Source organism: Heloderma suspectum, chromosome 2 (genome assembly GCF_057233095.1).
Source record: "Heloderma suspectum isolate Gila_16-S chromosome 2, 16-S_ref, whole genome shotgun sequence".
NCBI lineage: Eukaryota > Metazoa > Chordata > Lepidosauria > Squamata > Helodermatidae > Heloderma > Heloderma suspectum.
In genome coordinates, this window is record NC_139459.1 from 200,410,933 (window position 1) to 200,426,125 (window position 15,193).

At 42.0% G+C, this 15,193-nt stretch overlaps 1 protein-coding gene across 8 annotated transcripts in view; it reads left to right on the plus strand.

Annotated features, from left to right (window-relative positions):
- Positions 1-15,193, plus strand: part of RHOT1 (ras homolog family member T1) — an 87,770-nt gene that overhangs the window by 25,148 nt on the left and 47,429 nt on the right. For 7 of the 8 annotated variants that reach the window (XR_014788171.1, XR_014788172.1, XR_014788168.1 and 4 more), the window contains exons 7-13: positions 1,046-1,154; positions 3,415-3,516; positions 11,855-11,953; positions 12,499-12,607; positions 13,309-13,429; positions 14,419-14,503; positions 14,952-15,097. Coding sequence is in view for 3 of the 8 variants with exons in the window: in XM_084837262.1 (XP_084693388.1) it covers positions 1,046-1,154; positions 3,415-3,516; positions 11,855-11,953; positions 12,499-12,607; positions 13,309-13,429; positions 14,419-14,503; positions 14,952-15,097 (771 nt within the window). In the remaining 5 variants the exon portion in view is untranslated. Of the gene's footprint in view, positions 1-2; positions 760-1,045; positions 1,155-3,414; positions 3,517-11,854; positions 11,954-12,498; positions 12,608-13,308; positions 13,430-14,418; positions 14,504-14,951; positions 15,098-15,193 lie in introns of those variants that run through there. The other variant, XM_084837264.1, reaches the window with a different exon arrangement.

Sequence of the window (15,193 nt, forward strand, 5' to 3'; positions counted from 1 at the left end):
ACATTAAAAATGTAAATGGGAAAAATGCAAATCTGAAGCTGCTATGCAGGCTTGGATGAAACAAAAACACAAAACAAAACCCTTCGGTGTGAAATAAGACCTGGCTACTATGACTGCTTAAACACTTCACAAAGACATTCCAACTCATGGATGATCTGCTCCATGTGAAATCTATACAATATTTGCCTTTTATTATTGGGGTAATGATTGATGTATATGAACATAACACATCATGTTCTGTGGTGAGCTGCAGTGTTCTGGCAACTATTAGTTTAGCTAAGGAATGTAGGTGCCTCATTTGCTATTTACAGCGTAGGCTCCTGATCTGTTTAAGCCCAAATAGTTGGAGAGTTGTGCCTACTGGAAAAATAGTATTAGAAGTTGAGATTATGACTGCATTTCAGTGGAAGGTTGATGACAAACTCAAGGCATTACTTTTCTGAACATTTTGCCTTTCCTTGACTTAAATTAGATCGTGCCTCAGGTGAACACTTGGTTGCTCGCCTTGAATGGTCAGGAACCGCTTATGTTTCCTAAACTGAAATTTAAAAATGGACTTTTTCCAGGTGGCTGGTACAGGCTTTGAGAAGAGTTCCTGAATATGTCTAATGCATTGAGTATTTCAAGGAATGTATACTACATGCATATGTGCAGGATGCACGTGACGTGTCTAAGCAGCATTGTTATAAATCATTGCACACTTAACTTGAAATTCAAAACATACATGGAGCTCCCTGCTTTGAGGCCTCTTGCTGTAAGGTACTCTAATTGATGACATTGGGAAGTAGTTCAAAGTGTGAGACGTTTGGCAGCCATTGTTATTTGAAATGCCTTAACTGGTTTGCTGGTTACAAATATTGTGTTACAAGACCAGGAGAAATCTTCAGTTTTATACACACTTGCTTTAAAAGAAGATCCTGTTGGTTTCAGCCAAAATTGTTATTTTCTATAGACTCGGAACCAAATGGTGATATCCATGTTTTGTGAGATGTCAAATAACAGCTATTTCTATATTTCATTGTGAAATCTCTCAACTTATTTTTAGGCTGCCTCTTATACTGGTTGGGAACAAATCAGATCTGGTTGAATACAGTAGCATGGAGACCATCCTTCCCATCATGAACCAATACACAGAGATAGAAACTTGTGTAGAGGTAATTGAAAACATTCCTCGGTATTCATAGTAGTTTAATGGTGATTACAAGTATATCTGAGACTGAGAAGGACACTCTGGGTGTGTTTGTGCATTACGCTAAGCCACCCAGAAGATGAGCCAAGGTGGGTTATCACTGGATAACCCATGTTACTCCCAGCAGACAATTGGGCACACTGCAGCTTACCATGGGTTGTTTCCCCCTCACTCCTCCCACCTGCTCCTGGCACATATCCCAGGTGCCTTTGCAGCAGAACTCTTTGTTTCCTCGTTTCCTATGTCAGCACCCTTTCTGCATTTGGTCTCCTAAGGTTGCCAACTCACAAGGGAACCCCCTCCACACACACACACACACACACACACATTAGATCACAAAAGGAAATACTTTTCTGGGCCCTTATGAACGTTGTAACATGTTCGCAAACTTTTTAATTTTTTTTCAAGGTCTTGCACAAATACGCATGAGCACAAGACCACCTGCCTGTTATTTAGTCCAGCATACCGATATCCCCCTCTTGTCAATGTCCTTCTCAATTTCATCCTTCACTTCAGTGCTTGTCTTGCTAGTGAAAACCGTTTTTTAAAGGCTGCTTCACTGCTGCCAAAGTAATTATACCTGCCAGAAAAACTCCTTCTCCTGCAGCCGCCAGCCGCTTTCGGCTCCCCCGGCCCCAGTTTGTGCTTGTCCCTTCCATCCAGTGGTTTCTGTTGTTAGCTGTCAGATATACATATGGGTTGCAGAGCACTGATGGGGATCATTAAAGATACGCAAATTTCAGGGCAGTCCAGGGAATGAGGTGGATCGGTAAAGATACACAAATTTCAAGGCAGAACAGGAAATGAGGTGGATCGGTAAATGTACACAAATTTCAAGGCAGAGCAGTAAAGCAGAGCGGAAAATTACGGAAATATCATAGCAGTGGACTTTCAAATGTGTGTGCTTGCACAAGACCGAAAAAATATTTTTAAAAGGTTTCAGATGTGTTTGGGACACTTCTCAATTTTTAGAAGCAGAGGGCACTGAGAAGGGATGAGGGAGGATGATGGTGGCACTAGCGAGATTGCAAGGAGCGGCAGGGTTTTTTCCTGCTCTTGCCGGGCAGCTCTCTAGACATTCCCAACAACCCACGTTGAAGTCACCCTGCTGGGTTTGGACATCACAACAAGCTACCCTGAACAACCCAGCAACATGTCATGACTTCTCAGGATGGCTTGTTCAACGATGAAAAACGGCTTCAGGTTCGGACATCACAACAACCTACCCTGAAACAACCCACGGTGACAACCCAGCATGGCTTATTGTGTTGTGCAAACCAGGTCTGTGTCACCAGCCAGGGGGAAATGGGCAACTGGGAGGTTTCACCCCATCTGTCCCAGAAAGAAAACCATGGCAAGAGGAAGACCAGCTTAGTTCCAACCATTGATCAGTGAAGGAATATCTTCAGGGATATTGCTTTCCCCTTCCCTCTCAGAAAGAACTCTGTTCCAGCTATCAGTTGCCCTGGGACTGCAGAATTGAGACAGAAAAATAAGAGGTGGGCCAGTGAGTAGTTTCTTCCGACCAACTACATCAGGAAGGGAAGATAAGCCTGCTTTCAATTGAGTGTAAATGCCAGTTTACAACTCACCACTTCATTCTGGCAGTGTCAAACTGATCTCCCTTCTCCACTCTTTCCTACTACTCCCCTTTCTGTCTGTCTGTCTGTCTGTCTGTGTGTCTGTCCCCTCCTTTAGTTTGTAAGCCAAAGGGAATATCCTGTGTCTTATTTGTTGGTTGGTATGAGCTGCTTTGGAAACAATATTTGTCTAGAAAGTGGAGTTAAAATACAATTAAATGAAATGATAATGAATCATATCCATCCATCCGTCCATCCATCCATCCATTCTTTCTTTATTTATTGTATTAATTTCAACTATTTGTAACCTCCTTTTCAATTTTTTAACTACAATTTTAAGCAGCTAAAAATAAAGCCATAACTACTGTTTAAAACAACAGTAAACAGACCAATAAGGTTATGATAGCAGCTTAGACAACTAAAAATTTAGAAGCATGATAGCAGCATTAAAACATACTAGGTAAAATAGCAATTAAAACCAGTCAGTGTAAAACAAAAACAAAAAAAACAACCACTACCATCAGGACAGCGTTCCTTAGAAAACAATAAAATGCCTGGCAAACGGTCAACCTGGTGCCTATGTGGTGTTTTCTTCCACATTATGCTAAAACTTTCAAAATAACCCACAATTGCATTTTTTTCTAGTGCTCGGCCAAGAACTTGAAGAATATATCTGAACTGTTCTATTATGCACAGAAAGCTGTTCTACATCCTACAGGACCTCTCTATTGTCCAGAGGAAAAAGAGGTATTTTGATACTTTTGTGCTATAACATCAGCTCTACAAGTAATTCCCCCAAAGCCTGTGCACCAGCATGGTCCTCTCAAAGAGCACTCTGGTGCTCACACAGCATTTCCCAGTCTTAGAAAGCTAAAAGAAGCACCTGTGGTAACCTGAAATGCTCTTTCTGGCCTGGGTTTCTCAAATATTTGCCATTTTTTGCTTCAATAATTGGCTGCTATGTGTTTAGCTATGGAGAGGGTGGCCTGGGAGCAGCTATTTCAAGTTTATTGGGCAGGGTAGATACAGTTGCAGGCACTGGGCAGACCATCATAAGAGAGCGGAGGTTAAACATCCTTGGGATTTCCCTCCTCCTTCTGGTTCTTCTACCAATCAAGGGGATACTCTCCTGGTTTAAGAGGTTCATTGCTGTGCTGCCTACCTGCTGCCCAATAGTCTCCCTTCCTGAGCTGTGGTATTGGAGACCCCAGACTGGTTTCTGGGAGACCATCACCCACACCAAGCCCCCTGTACAGCTCAAGGTTTCATGGCAGGTCATACTCTTGATTTGGTGTGTTCTGGGCAGGATGAAGGAGAATCTGGACGTGGAGGATAATGACCATGACAGATCCACTACCTTATGGGGTTTAGACTCATGCCCTCTGCAGCGGTTGAGGTTCAGTTAGGATGGCCCACTCCCAGAGACTGATGGAGTCATATGGTTTTCTGACAGTTATTGGGTGGTTCCCTGCTGTTGTGACTGGCCCTGTCACAATTCTGGCCAATTCCTGTGGTGGAGAGAAGGCCCATGTGGTTGACATGATTCTTCCTAAGTGTGGTCTCCCACTTATAAGAACCTGTCTGGCTTCTTGGTTTTCTGAGGAACTGGGGGTGATGAAACAGCAGAGGCGATGACTACAGCAGCAGTGGAGAAAAGCCCATGATGAGTCTGAACAAACACTAGTTAGAATCCATTTTAGAGGCCACATAGGAAAGAGGTTTGCCCACCAGAGTATCACTTAGTGTTACATTTGAGTGGTGAAGGCCCTACTGCATGCTGGCTTCAAGTAGAGAGGTGGGTGGGAAACACCAGTGTCCCGCTGTGAGCAGTTTGCAAAACACTTTGTAGACAAAATCAAAACTATCCGTTCCAACCTGGACTCCACATTAATTACAGATGTCGTTATGGATGTTCCCATGGCCTCCGCTTGTCCTGTTTATATGGATGCTTTTCAGCTTGTGCAGCCTGAGGACATGGACAGAATGCTTGGAAGGGTGAGGCCTACCACTTGCTCACTTGGTACTTGCTCATCCTGGCTCATCTTAAGGAGGAACATATCCCTTGCACCCTGAAAGAAGCAGTGGCTAGGCCACTGTTGGGGGACAAAAATTCAATAGATCCTCCATGTTGAAATGATCAGCCAGTCTCAAACTTGTATTTTGGGACTAGGTCCTTGAGCGGGTGGTGGCCTCTCAACTCCATGTGTTTCTGGATGAAACCAGTTTATTTGGATTCTGCTCCATCTAGTTTCCAGCCTGGCTTATGATAGAAACTGCCTTAGTTGCCATGGTGGGTGACTTACACCAGGCCATGAACAAAGGGAGTATGTTCCCATTAGTTATTTTGGACCTTTCAGCAGTTTTCACTACCATCAACTATCAGCCTTCTGAGCTGGGAAAGGACTGGGATGCACAGTTTGGTGGTGGCCATGTTCCTTCCTGGATGGTATGTCCCAGAAGGTGTTGCAAGGGGATTAATGCTTGGCCCTGTTGCCTTAGTTTATAGGAGCCCACAGAGTTCCATCTCATCTCCCATTCTTTTTAACATGTACATTAAATGACTGGGAAACGTCTGGTGTTTGGAGTGCAGTGTCATCATATACGGTTGACATGACTCTCTCCTTTGCATCAGATTCCAGGTACTCAGTAGAAGTGCTAAACTGGTGCTTGAGAACAGTGAAGGACTAAATGTGGGCTAACAAACTGAAGCTTAATCCAGATCAGATGGAGGTACTGTTGGTTGTGACTAAACTTGATTCAGGTTTAGGTGTTTCACCTCTTTAGAAGGAGTGCAAGACCATCCAGAAGGATTAGGTTCATAGCTTGGGTTCATCCAGCTATGCTTCAGTAAGCCCAGGTTGCAGAGATGGTCAGGAGTGCTTAGGCTGATTTCCATTTCGTGAGACTATGTTCGTGCATACTTTGGTAACATCCAGATTGGACTGCTGTAACATACTCTATATGTGGTTCCTTTATGAAGATTGTTGGAAGCTTCAATTAATGAAAAATTGTGGCGGTGAGGCTTCTAATGAACCCCCTACAGGTAGTACCTGACACCAGTATTGTGTCAGTTGCTTCTCAAATGGTGCTGGTGTAAACCTTCAAAACCCATGCAAGCCTGCCTGCTCATTTAAGTTATCAGCTGAGGACTTGCTCTGTGTTCCCTCCCCCACTTCTAAGCTTAGGCAGGTGAGTATGCAGGAGACAGCAATTTGGCCATTGTGTCTAGGCTCTAGAATGCCATCCCTTTCTGGGTTTCTGCTGAAAGGTGAAAACTTTTCTGTTTCAGAAGGCATTTAAGGCAGATGTGTAGTTTCATTCCACTGCACTTTTATTATTTTTGGTTTTCTGCTGTGTTTCTTTTCTCCGCTGACTGTTTTTCAGACTGTTTCATTGTGCCAGGGTTTTTTTATTGTGTTTTTCTCAGACACCAGTACGTGTGTTAAAATAAAATACATTTCTGTCACATACAAGCAAAGTATTATTTGATGCACTGGTCCACCATTACATTCCATACAGAATCTGACAACTTCTGTTGGTGAATTCTTTTCTTTTTACACAAGCTGTAAATTAAATTAATCTTAACTAATGGAAACAATTCTTATGTCTTAATTTTCTGTATTCATTAGCTCCTTAGTTGTGTGGTCAGGGAAATCAGTCAGCTTTCCCTTAACTCTAAACTCATTCATATAAAGGCTTGAACCTTCAGTTGAGATGTTTTAAGTCTGGTAGGTTGCAGATGGTGTTGGTTCCCTCCCTACCACCTACTTATTCTCTCTCTCTCTCTCTCTCTCTCTCTCTCTCTCTCTCAAGCATCACTGCAGATTAGATGATGCAAGTGATTGATGTGCTGAGAGCTAAGGAAACCCTCTCTATGAAGGCAGGAATTAGCTTTCATGCTCAAGCTTCAACCAAGAAAATGTCATATTTGGGACTGAGGGATTTTCTGCCTGGGTTTGATTGTCTGTCTCAATGCCAGGGGCTAAACACGGCTATCTTATTCTTACATTCTGGTCTTATTACGAGAGATCTCATCAGACCAGTCTGGCCATAATATAAAAAATCTAAGTAGATGGATGTCTGAACTGAAAATATTGTCTATATATTTTCTGAATATTATTTTTAGGGTAATAAGTATTGTTGCACTGACTTACTAAGTTTAAGACATTATTCTTGGTAATATAAACGAAACTGAACTAAGCTTTCATTCTTGTTAAAACATAATTTAGTTCGGAATATTGAAACCATATCATCAGTATGTACCGTAGGTGCACCAATATTAAGCAAGTCCATGTTGGTACCATTGATGTGGGGAACCGTAGTCATGAGGTCCTGGAAGCCAAATTTAGGTTGTTAGGTGGGAAGTTGAAATCCAGGATCATCAAGGTGGCTTTCTCTGAAATGCTACCTGTTCCATGCGTAGGGTGAGCTAGACAGGTGAAGCTGAGGAGTCTCAATGCATGGATGAGACAGTGGTGCAGGGAGGGGGGTTCAGATTCGTTAGGCACTGAGGAACATTTTGGGACAAGCCAGGCCTGTACAAGAGGGACAGGCTCCACTTGAACCAAAATGGCACCAGACTGCTGCCGCTAAACAGAAAAAGGTGGCAGAGCAGTTTTTAAACTAAACCCTGGAAGAAAACTGATATGAGCTGGGAAGCATCCTGTCTGGGTTAAATCATCCCAGGGAGATGAAGATGAAAATGTTTTCAATTACCCAAATGTAGAAGGGGAGGAAATAGGCCATGAGTATATGGTGGAACATGATAGCCAAAGTCCCCTAAGTACCAGAGCAAAAAATGCATACGCCAGAGACATCTTGGGAGAGACTCCGTTTCTGTGCAAACGCTAGAAGCCTCTGAGCCAAAATGGGAGATTTGGAGTGGTTGGTTTTAAGGGAGAACCTGGATATAGTGGGCATTACAGAAACCTGGTGGAACGAAGAGAACCAGTGGGATATGGTCATCTCTGGATATAAACTCTACAGGAAGAACAGGGAAGGGTGTATTGGGGGAGGTGTTGCGCTGTATGTCAAAGAGGGCATAGAGTCGAGCAGATTAGAACACCTAAAAGGGGCAGACTCTTTCTCAGAAGTGCTGTGGATGACAATACTGGGCTCCAAAACGAATATAGTGCTAGGAAAGTGCTATCGTCCCGCAGACCAGAATGCTCAGCATAGCCTTGAGATGGAAAACGAAATCAGGGAGGTCTCCAAGCAAGAAAGTGTTGTAATAATGGGTGACTTCAATTACCCCCACATTGACTGGATAAATGCATGTTCCAATCACAACAAAGAGGTTAAATTTCTTGATGCCCTAAATGACTGTGCCCTAGAACAGCTGGTCATGGAACTGACCAGAGGCGAGGTGACCCTGGATGTAATCCTAAGTGGTGTCACCCTGGACCTAGTACAAGATGTAAATGTTGTTGAACCACTTGGAAACAGTGACCACAGTGCTGTCGGATTTAATATATATTTAAGTGGAAAGTTGCCCAGTAAGTCCAGCACAGTCACATTTGACTTCAAAAGAGGAAACTTCTCTAAAATGAGGGAACTGGTGAAAAGGAAATTGAAAGGGGGAGTCAAGAGGATTAAATCCCTTCAAAATGCTTGGAGATTACTCAAAACCACAATAATAGGAGCCTAACTAAAATGTGTACCATAGGTTAGGAAAGGTAGCACCAAGTCCAAGGTCACCAGCATGGTTAACAAGCAGTGTCAAGGGAGCTATTAGAGAAAAGAGGGCTTCCTTCAGAAAATGGAAGTCTTGCTCAAGTGAGGAAAACAAAAGGGAGCACAAGTTTGCACAGAGGTGATACAAACAGACAGATGCAAAAAAATCATTTTGAAAACCATATCGCTAACAATATCAAAGCCAACAATAAAGAATTCTTTAAATATATCAGAAGCAGAAAACCACCTAGGGAGGCAGTTGGATTGTTGGATGACAATGTAATTAAAGGAGTACTAAAGAAGGACAAGGAGATTGCAGAGAAGCTGAATGAATTCTTCTCATCTGTCTTCACTGCAGAAGATAAAGGACAGATACCTGTGTTTTCAGGAAGGGAGTCTGAGGAACTGAGGCAAATAGTGGTGACAAAGGATGAAGTTCTCAACATTACTGACAAATCGAAAATAAATAAATCACCAGGTCTAGATGGTATCCATCCTAGAGTTCTTAAAGAACTCACATATGAAACTGCTGATCTTCTAACCAAAATATGCAACATGCCCCTAAGATCAGCCTCTGTACCAGACTGGAACAGGAAGATGGCCAATGTAACCCCAATTTTTAAAAAGAGATCTGGGGGGATCCAGGAAATTACAGACTAGTTAGCTTAATGTCTGTTCTGGGTAAACTGGTTGAAAGCATTTTCAAAGATACAGTTAGTAAGCATATAGAAGGACAAACACTGCTGAATAAGAATCAACACAGCTTCCATAAAGGTAAGTCCTGTCTCACCAACCTTTTAGAGTTCTTCGAGAGTGTCAGTAAACATGTAGATGGGGTGATCCAGTAGACATTGAACTTGGGCTTCCAAAAGGCTTTTGACAAAAGTCCCTCACAAAAGACTACTGAGCAAACTTGGCGGTCATGGATTAAGAGGAGAGGTCCTCTTATAAATCAGTAACTGGTTAAAGAACAGAAAGCAGAGAGTAGGAATAAATAGTACATTCTCCCAATGGAGGGAAGTAAATAGTGGGGTCCCACAGGGATTTGTATTGGGACCAATGCTTTTCATCCTGTTCATAAATGATCTGGAATTCAGAGTGAGCAGTGAAGTGGCCAAGTTTGCAGCTGACATCAAATTATGTAGGGTGGTTAAGACAAAAAGGGATTGTGAAGAGCTCCAAAAGGATTTTTCCAAACTGGGAGAATGGGCATCTAAATGGCAAACACAGTGCAATGTAGGCAAGTGTAAAGTGATGCACATTGGGGCAAAAAATCCCAACTTCAAGTATAACCTGATGGGATCTGAGCTAGCGGTGATCAGCCAGGAAAGAGATCTTGGGGTTGTGGTGACAGCTCGATGAAGCTGTCAACCCAGTGTGCGGCCATTGTAAAAAAAAGGCAAACTCCATGTTAGGCATAATTAGAAAAGGAATTGAGAATAAAACTGCCAATATCATACTGCCCCTATACAAATTGATGGTGCAGCCACACTTGGAATAGTGTGTCCAGTTCTGGTCACCACACCTAAAAAAAGATATTGTAGAGTTGGGGAAAGTGCAGAAAAGGGCAACTAAAATGATCAAGGGGCTGGAGCATCTCCCCTATTAGGGAAGGTTACAGCAGCTGGGATTGTTTAGCCTGGAAAAAAGGAGGGTAATGAGAGACATGATAGAGGTATACAAAATTATGCAGGGTGTGGAGAATGTGGATAGGGAGACATTTTTCTCCCTCTCTCAAAATACTAGAACTCGGGGGCATCTCATGAAGCTGATTGGTCGGAGATTCAGGACAGGTAAAAGGAAGGACTTCACACATGGAATCTGCTACTACAGGATGTAGTGATGGCCACCAATTTGGACGGCTTTAAAAGGGGGTTAGACAAATCCCTGAAGGAGAAGGCTATCAGTGGCTACTAGTCCTGATGGCAATGTGCTGCCTCCAGTACCAGAGGCAGTGAGCCTGTGTACACCAGTTGGTGAGGAACATGGGTGGGAGGGTGCTGTTGCGCTCATGTCTTGTTCGGGGTTCCTGGTCGACAGCTGGCTGGCCACTGTGTGGACAGAATGCTGAACTAGATGGACCTTTGGTCAGATCCAGCATGGGTCTTCTTATATTCGTAAATTCTTAATTCCAGAGGCTAAATGTAGAAATAAATAAAATAAAGTTTTGCACTGCTAATCTTTATTCTAGAGCTGATGAAGAGCTATGATTAGGAGGAAGGAACTGTTATCAGTTCTTCAGTATATTTCACAGCCCCAATCTGTTAGTTTGAGTCAAAGTCCATTCACCAGAAGCATTAAAAACTTAGTTGAAAATGTTTAGCCTGCCTGAGCCTGAAGATTCAGGATGAGGGGAAAAATGACACCAACAAAACCAAATAAAATCCTATTGCATTGCATATCCCCTTAATATATTGGATGTTCGGTTTTAAAACAATTTTAGTCAGAAGTACTGTTCTTAAAGCCTGCCTCTGTCTTGCCCTGTCCCCTTTCAAGTCAGATGAACAGGTTTGCTAGCCTATGTCAGCAAAGTCTGTATTTGCCAGCATAGTGGATTTGATAGCAGAAGAGCTAGTGAAGAGGTTTAGTGAGCTCCCACAGTTGTGTCCTATATAGTGTGTTAAATGAACAGAGACTCTGTGTAGGCTAACATACTGAGCGGCTTTTATCTAACCAAAAGGTAGGTTCCTGATGGAGCCTTTTATATAGTTTTAATTGGTAGCAAGCAAGTACAGCTTCATATGCCAGCAACTGTTCATATGCCAGGTTGCCTCACCCATTTGAGATAGGGAGTAGTATTTTATCTCACCCATGAGCTGGGAGGCTCTCACTCCTAAGTTGGAATGTTGAGGCCTCTCTCTCTCAGGAGAGGCAATTAGTTTCCCAGGCTGGGATACTTCAAGAACCTTCAAGATTATGAGAGAGAGCTATATAAGATTGAGAACAACGCAACCAATTTGGTCTCGCTCCAAGGGGGAATAGCACTGCCAGCCTGGAAGACTTTTGTTGGTCCTGGAGAGCGTCTCATGTATTTTGGGGACTCAAATATACAACCAACTTGTGATAAAGGTGCCAGCTTTGTTAACTGGAGGGAAATGAGCTTTCTTTGCATTCTTTCTGCCTCTGTATTTTATCTTTGTGTACTTAATAATCTGTTAAATTGATCCATTTGTGATTTGTCTCACTTCAGCACCCACAAATGTGGTTGGATTGGGACTTAAATTAATCAGGATCCCATAAATGAAGAGAGCCACGTAGGAAATATAGACCCAGTAACAGTGTGTGAGGATTTTTGTTAGAATTCTGTTTGTTGGTGTTTTCTGATAGGGTAAGGTTTTCATATTGAAGCAAAAAAAATGGCAAGCTGTTAGAAGAGAATAATCCGAACTCCTCACTCTTGCTTGATCTGTAGATGAAACCTGCGTGTATAAAAGCACTAACTCGGATCTTCAGAATTTCAGATCAAGATAATGATGGCACACTTAACGATGCAGAACTCAACTTCTTTCAGGTATATCTCTACTATTTCTGGCACTTGCTTTTTATCTATAGCTGTTACTTCAGTCCCAGTGCAAGTACACCAACTGGATCTACTCCCAGTATTTTTAATACATTGACTGGGATCCAACCCCAATCCATGCACAGGAGGTGGGTTACATCTGTCCAGTACCAGGCCCTTGTGCCTCATGGGGTCCTGCTCCAGAAGGATCTTCAACCTTGGAAGAGAATTTTTAGGGAGGCAGAAGGGGGGTGGAGGTCTACTGCAGGAGAGAAGAGATGAAAAGTCTGCAAGGCTTTGGATCCTATCCAAGTACCTAACTACAAGGCTAACTTAGAAGCTGTGGTCTTGATTCTGAAACTTTAGCCATTGTTATGATGTGTACAAACACATCCTGCTATCATGAGGGCTGGTAATGCACTGTGTTATCAGTATGAAAGCTGGGATTGTAATATGAGATCATGGGCTGCAATAAAAGGTCTGAGGGGCTATGTGCAGCCCGCTGGGTCTATATTGCCAAGTCTTGATTTAAAATATTTCTTAATATTCCTTCTTAGAGAATTTGTTTTAACACTCCATTGGCACCTCAAGCACTGGAAGATGTAAAGAATGTAGTCCGGAAAAATCTAAGTGATGGAGTTGCAGCTAATGGATTAACGTTAAAGGGTAGGTACTGCATGTCTTCCATTAAAATATGGTGGTGGGATAGGGTCTGCTGATAACCAAGAAATATGGCAAGAAAAGATTACTTGGTCTCCTTTTACTACCTTTGACATAAAACGTGACTGCATGGTTTTAAGTGTGAGGTGAAATGCAGGTTATGCTAGGGATATTTTGGGTTGTCTGACTAGATCAAGAGCTTGTTTACAGAAACAGTTACTCCAAAATGGCAGTTCTTAACTTGTTCCCTCTGTGGATTTGTCTGCCTGTTTGCTAGGGGTTTTCAGAGCTGAAATGAAAATGCAAAAGAATCAGGAATACTTTCCTGAACCTCAACTGACATTGCCAAATAGCTGGGTATATTGTACCTCCTCCATCTGCAAGATAGGCTGGAGGGGTGGTGATTATGTCTTTTCTTTGTCTAATCGAGAACACTGCTAATTTCACACAACAGTTTTTTACAGGAGCAGGACCTTTGCAGAACTCTTTGTAGGAGATCTTACTCTGACAGCCTTCCTCAACTTGGTGCCCTTTAGATGTGTTGTACTGGGAATTGTGGTGCAACACATCTGGAGGGCACCGGGTTGAGAAATGGTACTCTGTGAGTTGGGTTGCTTGCTCTAAGCTTCTATGTTACATCTAAACATTCTAATACATGTCACTGGTATGTGTGAAAGACTAGCAACTTAAGAACTTTCTCTTTTCAGGCTTTCTTTTTTTACACACGCTTTTCATTCAGCGAGGAAGACATGAAACAACTTGGACAGTATTGCGGCGCTTTGGATATGATGATGACCTAGAGCTTACGCCAGAGTATTTATTTCCTCTGTAAGTATCAATAGGCTTTGTTTCTGTTTCATTTTAAATACAAATTGTGCTGCACGCCTATAAAAAGATTCCTTATTCCAAGGTAGATAGCAGAGTTCCTAGAACATAAACTTTGCTAGATTGGACCAAAAGTCATGTAATCCAACATTCTTTCCAGTAATGACTAGCCAGATGCTTTGGGGATATTTCTAGCCTGCATAATAATGCAAATGTTGTCTAGGACCTGTAATCTAGATTGAATTTGACATATTCCCTACAGGGACTTTCACATGTCATGAACTGGGTCCAAACTGGGTCATTATGGGGAATGCTTCCTCACCTCTATCCAGTGTAAAATTAGCAAGTTGTAATTGGATGATTGCTGGGTGACTACATTTGTTCTGGAGAAATTAGAAGTAAACTTAGGTACCTGCCTGCTATTTGATCCTGAAGAAATCAGTGTGGCATACTGACCAGAAATACCTGAGTATCAAATGTCTGTTCAGCCATGAAGCTCACTAATTGTGCTCTTGCATTGAAGCAAACTGGATTTTAAAATACTTAACTTTAGCTGGAAGTACACAAACCTTACTCTTAATCTTGCCTCCTTTATGTATGTATGTGTCCATGTTGTGTGTTAGAGTACTCAAATGAGGGCTTCCGGTAATTACGTATGATATCCTGTATACTACCTGCAGTAACAAAGTCACCATTCCTCTGAATGGGAAACAACTGCAGGTGAGGGCTATTGCCCTCATGTCCTGTTAGTGGGCTTCTCTCAACCACAACAGCATCTGGTTGGCCACAATGGAGAAAGAAGATGCTGGACTAGATAGGCCTTTGGTCTGAAGTAGTAGGGGGTCTCATGTTATTATATTTACTGGCAATACATTGTGAAAAGGCAGTTGTGGCATAATATTTGGCATAGTCTCTGCAACAGTCAGGGCAAAATCAAAGATAAGAGATTTCTGCATAACTTTTTTCAGAGATGTTGCTTTCTCTCTAACCAGGTTAAAAATACCTTCTGACTGTACGACAGAGTTGAATCACCATGCATATTTGTTCCTCCAAAGCATTTTTGATAAGCATGATTTGGTAAGCTTTTAATTTGATTTAGGGGCTATTTTCATAAGGAATCTTTACAACATCAGTTCAACAACAACTATACTGTGGATAAATTGAGGCGAAGGGACAACTTTAAAAAAAAACTTACTTTGATTTGTACCCTATTTCAAGGACTCAAAAGTCAAGTGACTATGTTATATAATAGATGTTTCCCTGTCCTAGAGGTTCATAATCTAACTCATTAGAAGCAGGGCTTAAAGAATCATAGAAAAACACAGGCATTTATAAGTCTTCAATTGACTTAAAAGATAAATTTAAATATTTACTACATTTTAGTGTTTAACACTCATTCTTGCTCCTTTTGTACACTTATTTACAAACCCTCATGCATTTCTGAAATTTATTTTTGTAAACATACAAATATAGTTATAAATACATATGAATGTTATCAGTGTTTATTTCATTAACCCATTTTCAGGATCGAGATTGTGCTTTGTCTCCTGATGAACTCAAGGATTTGTTCAAAATCTTCCCTTATATGCCATGGGGACCAGATGTCAACAGCACTGTTTGTACAAATGAAAGGGGGTGGATAACGTATCAAGGATTTCTCTCTCAGTGGACGTAAGTGCAATGCATAAACTCCAATGCTCCCATATTCATTCTTCCTTTTGAGAGGGTGGTGTGTGTGCGGGGAGGCGTGAGGGAGGAGGATCTGCC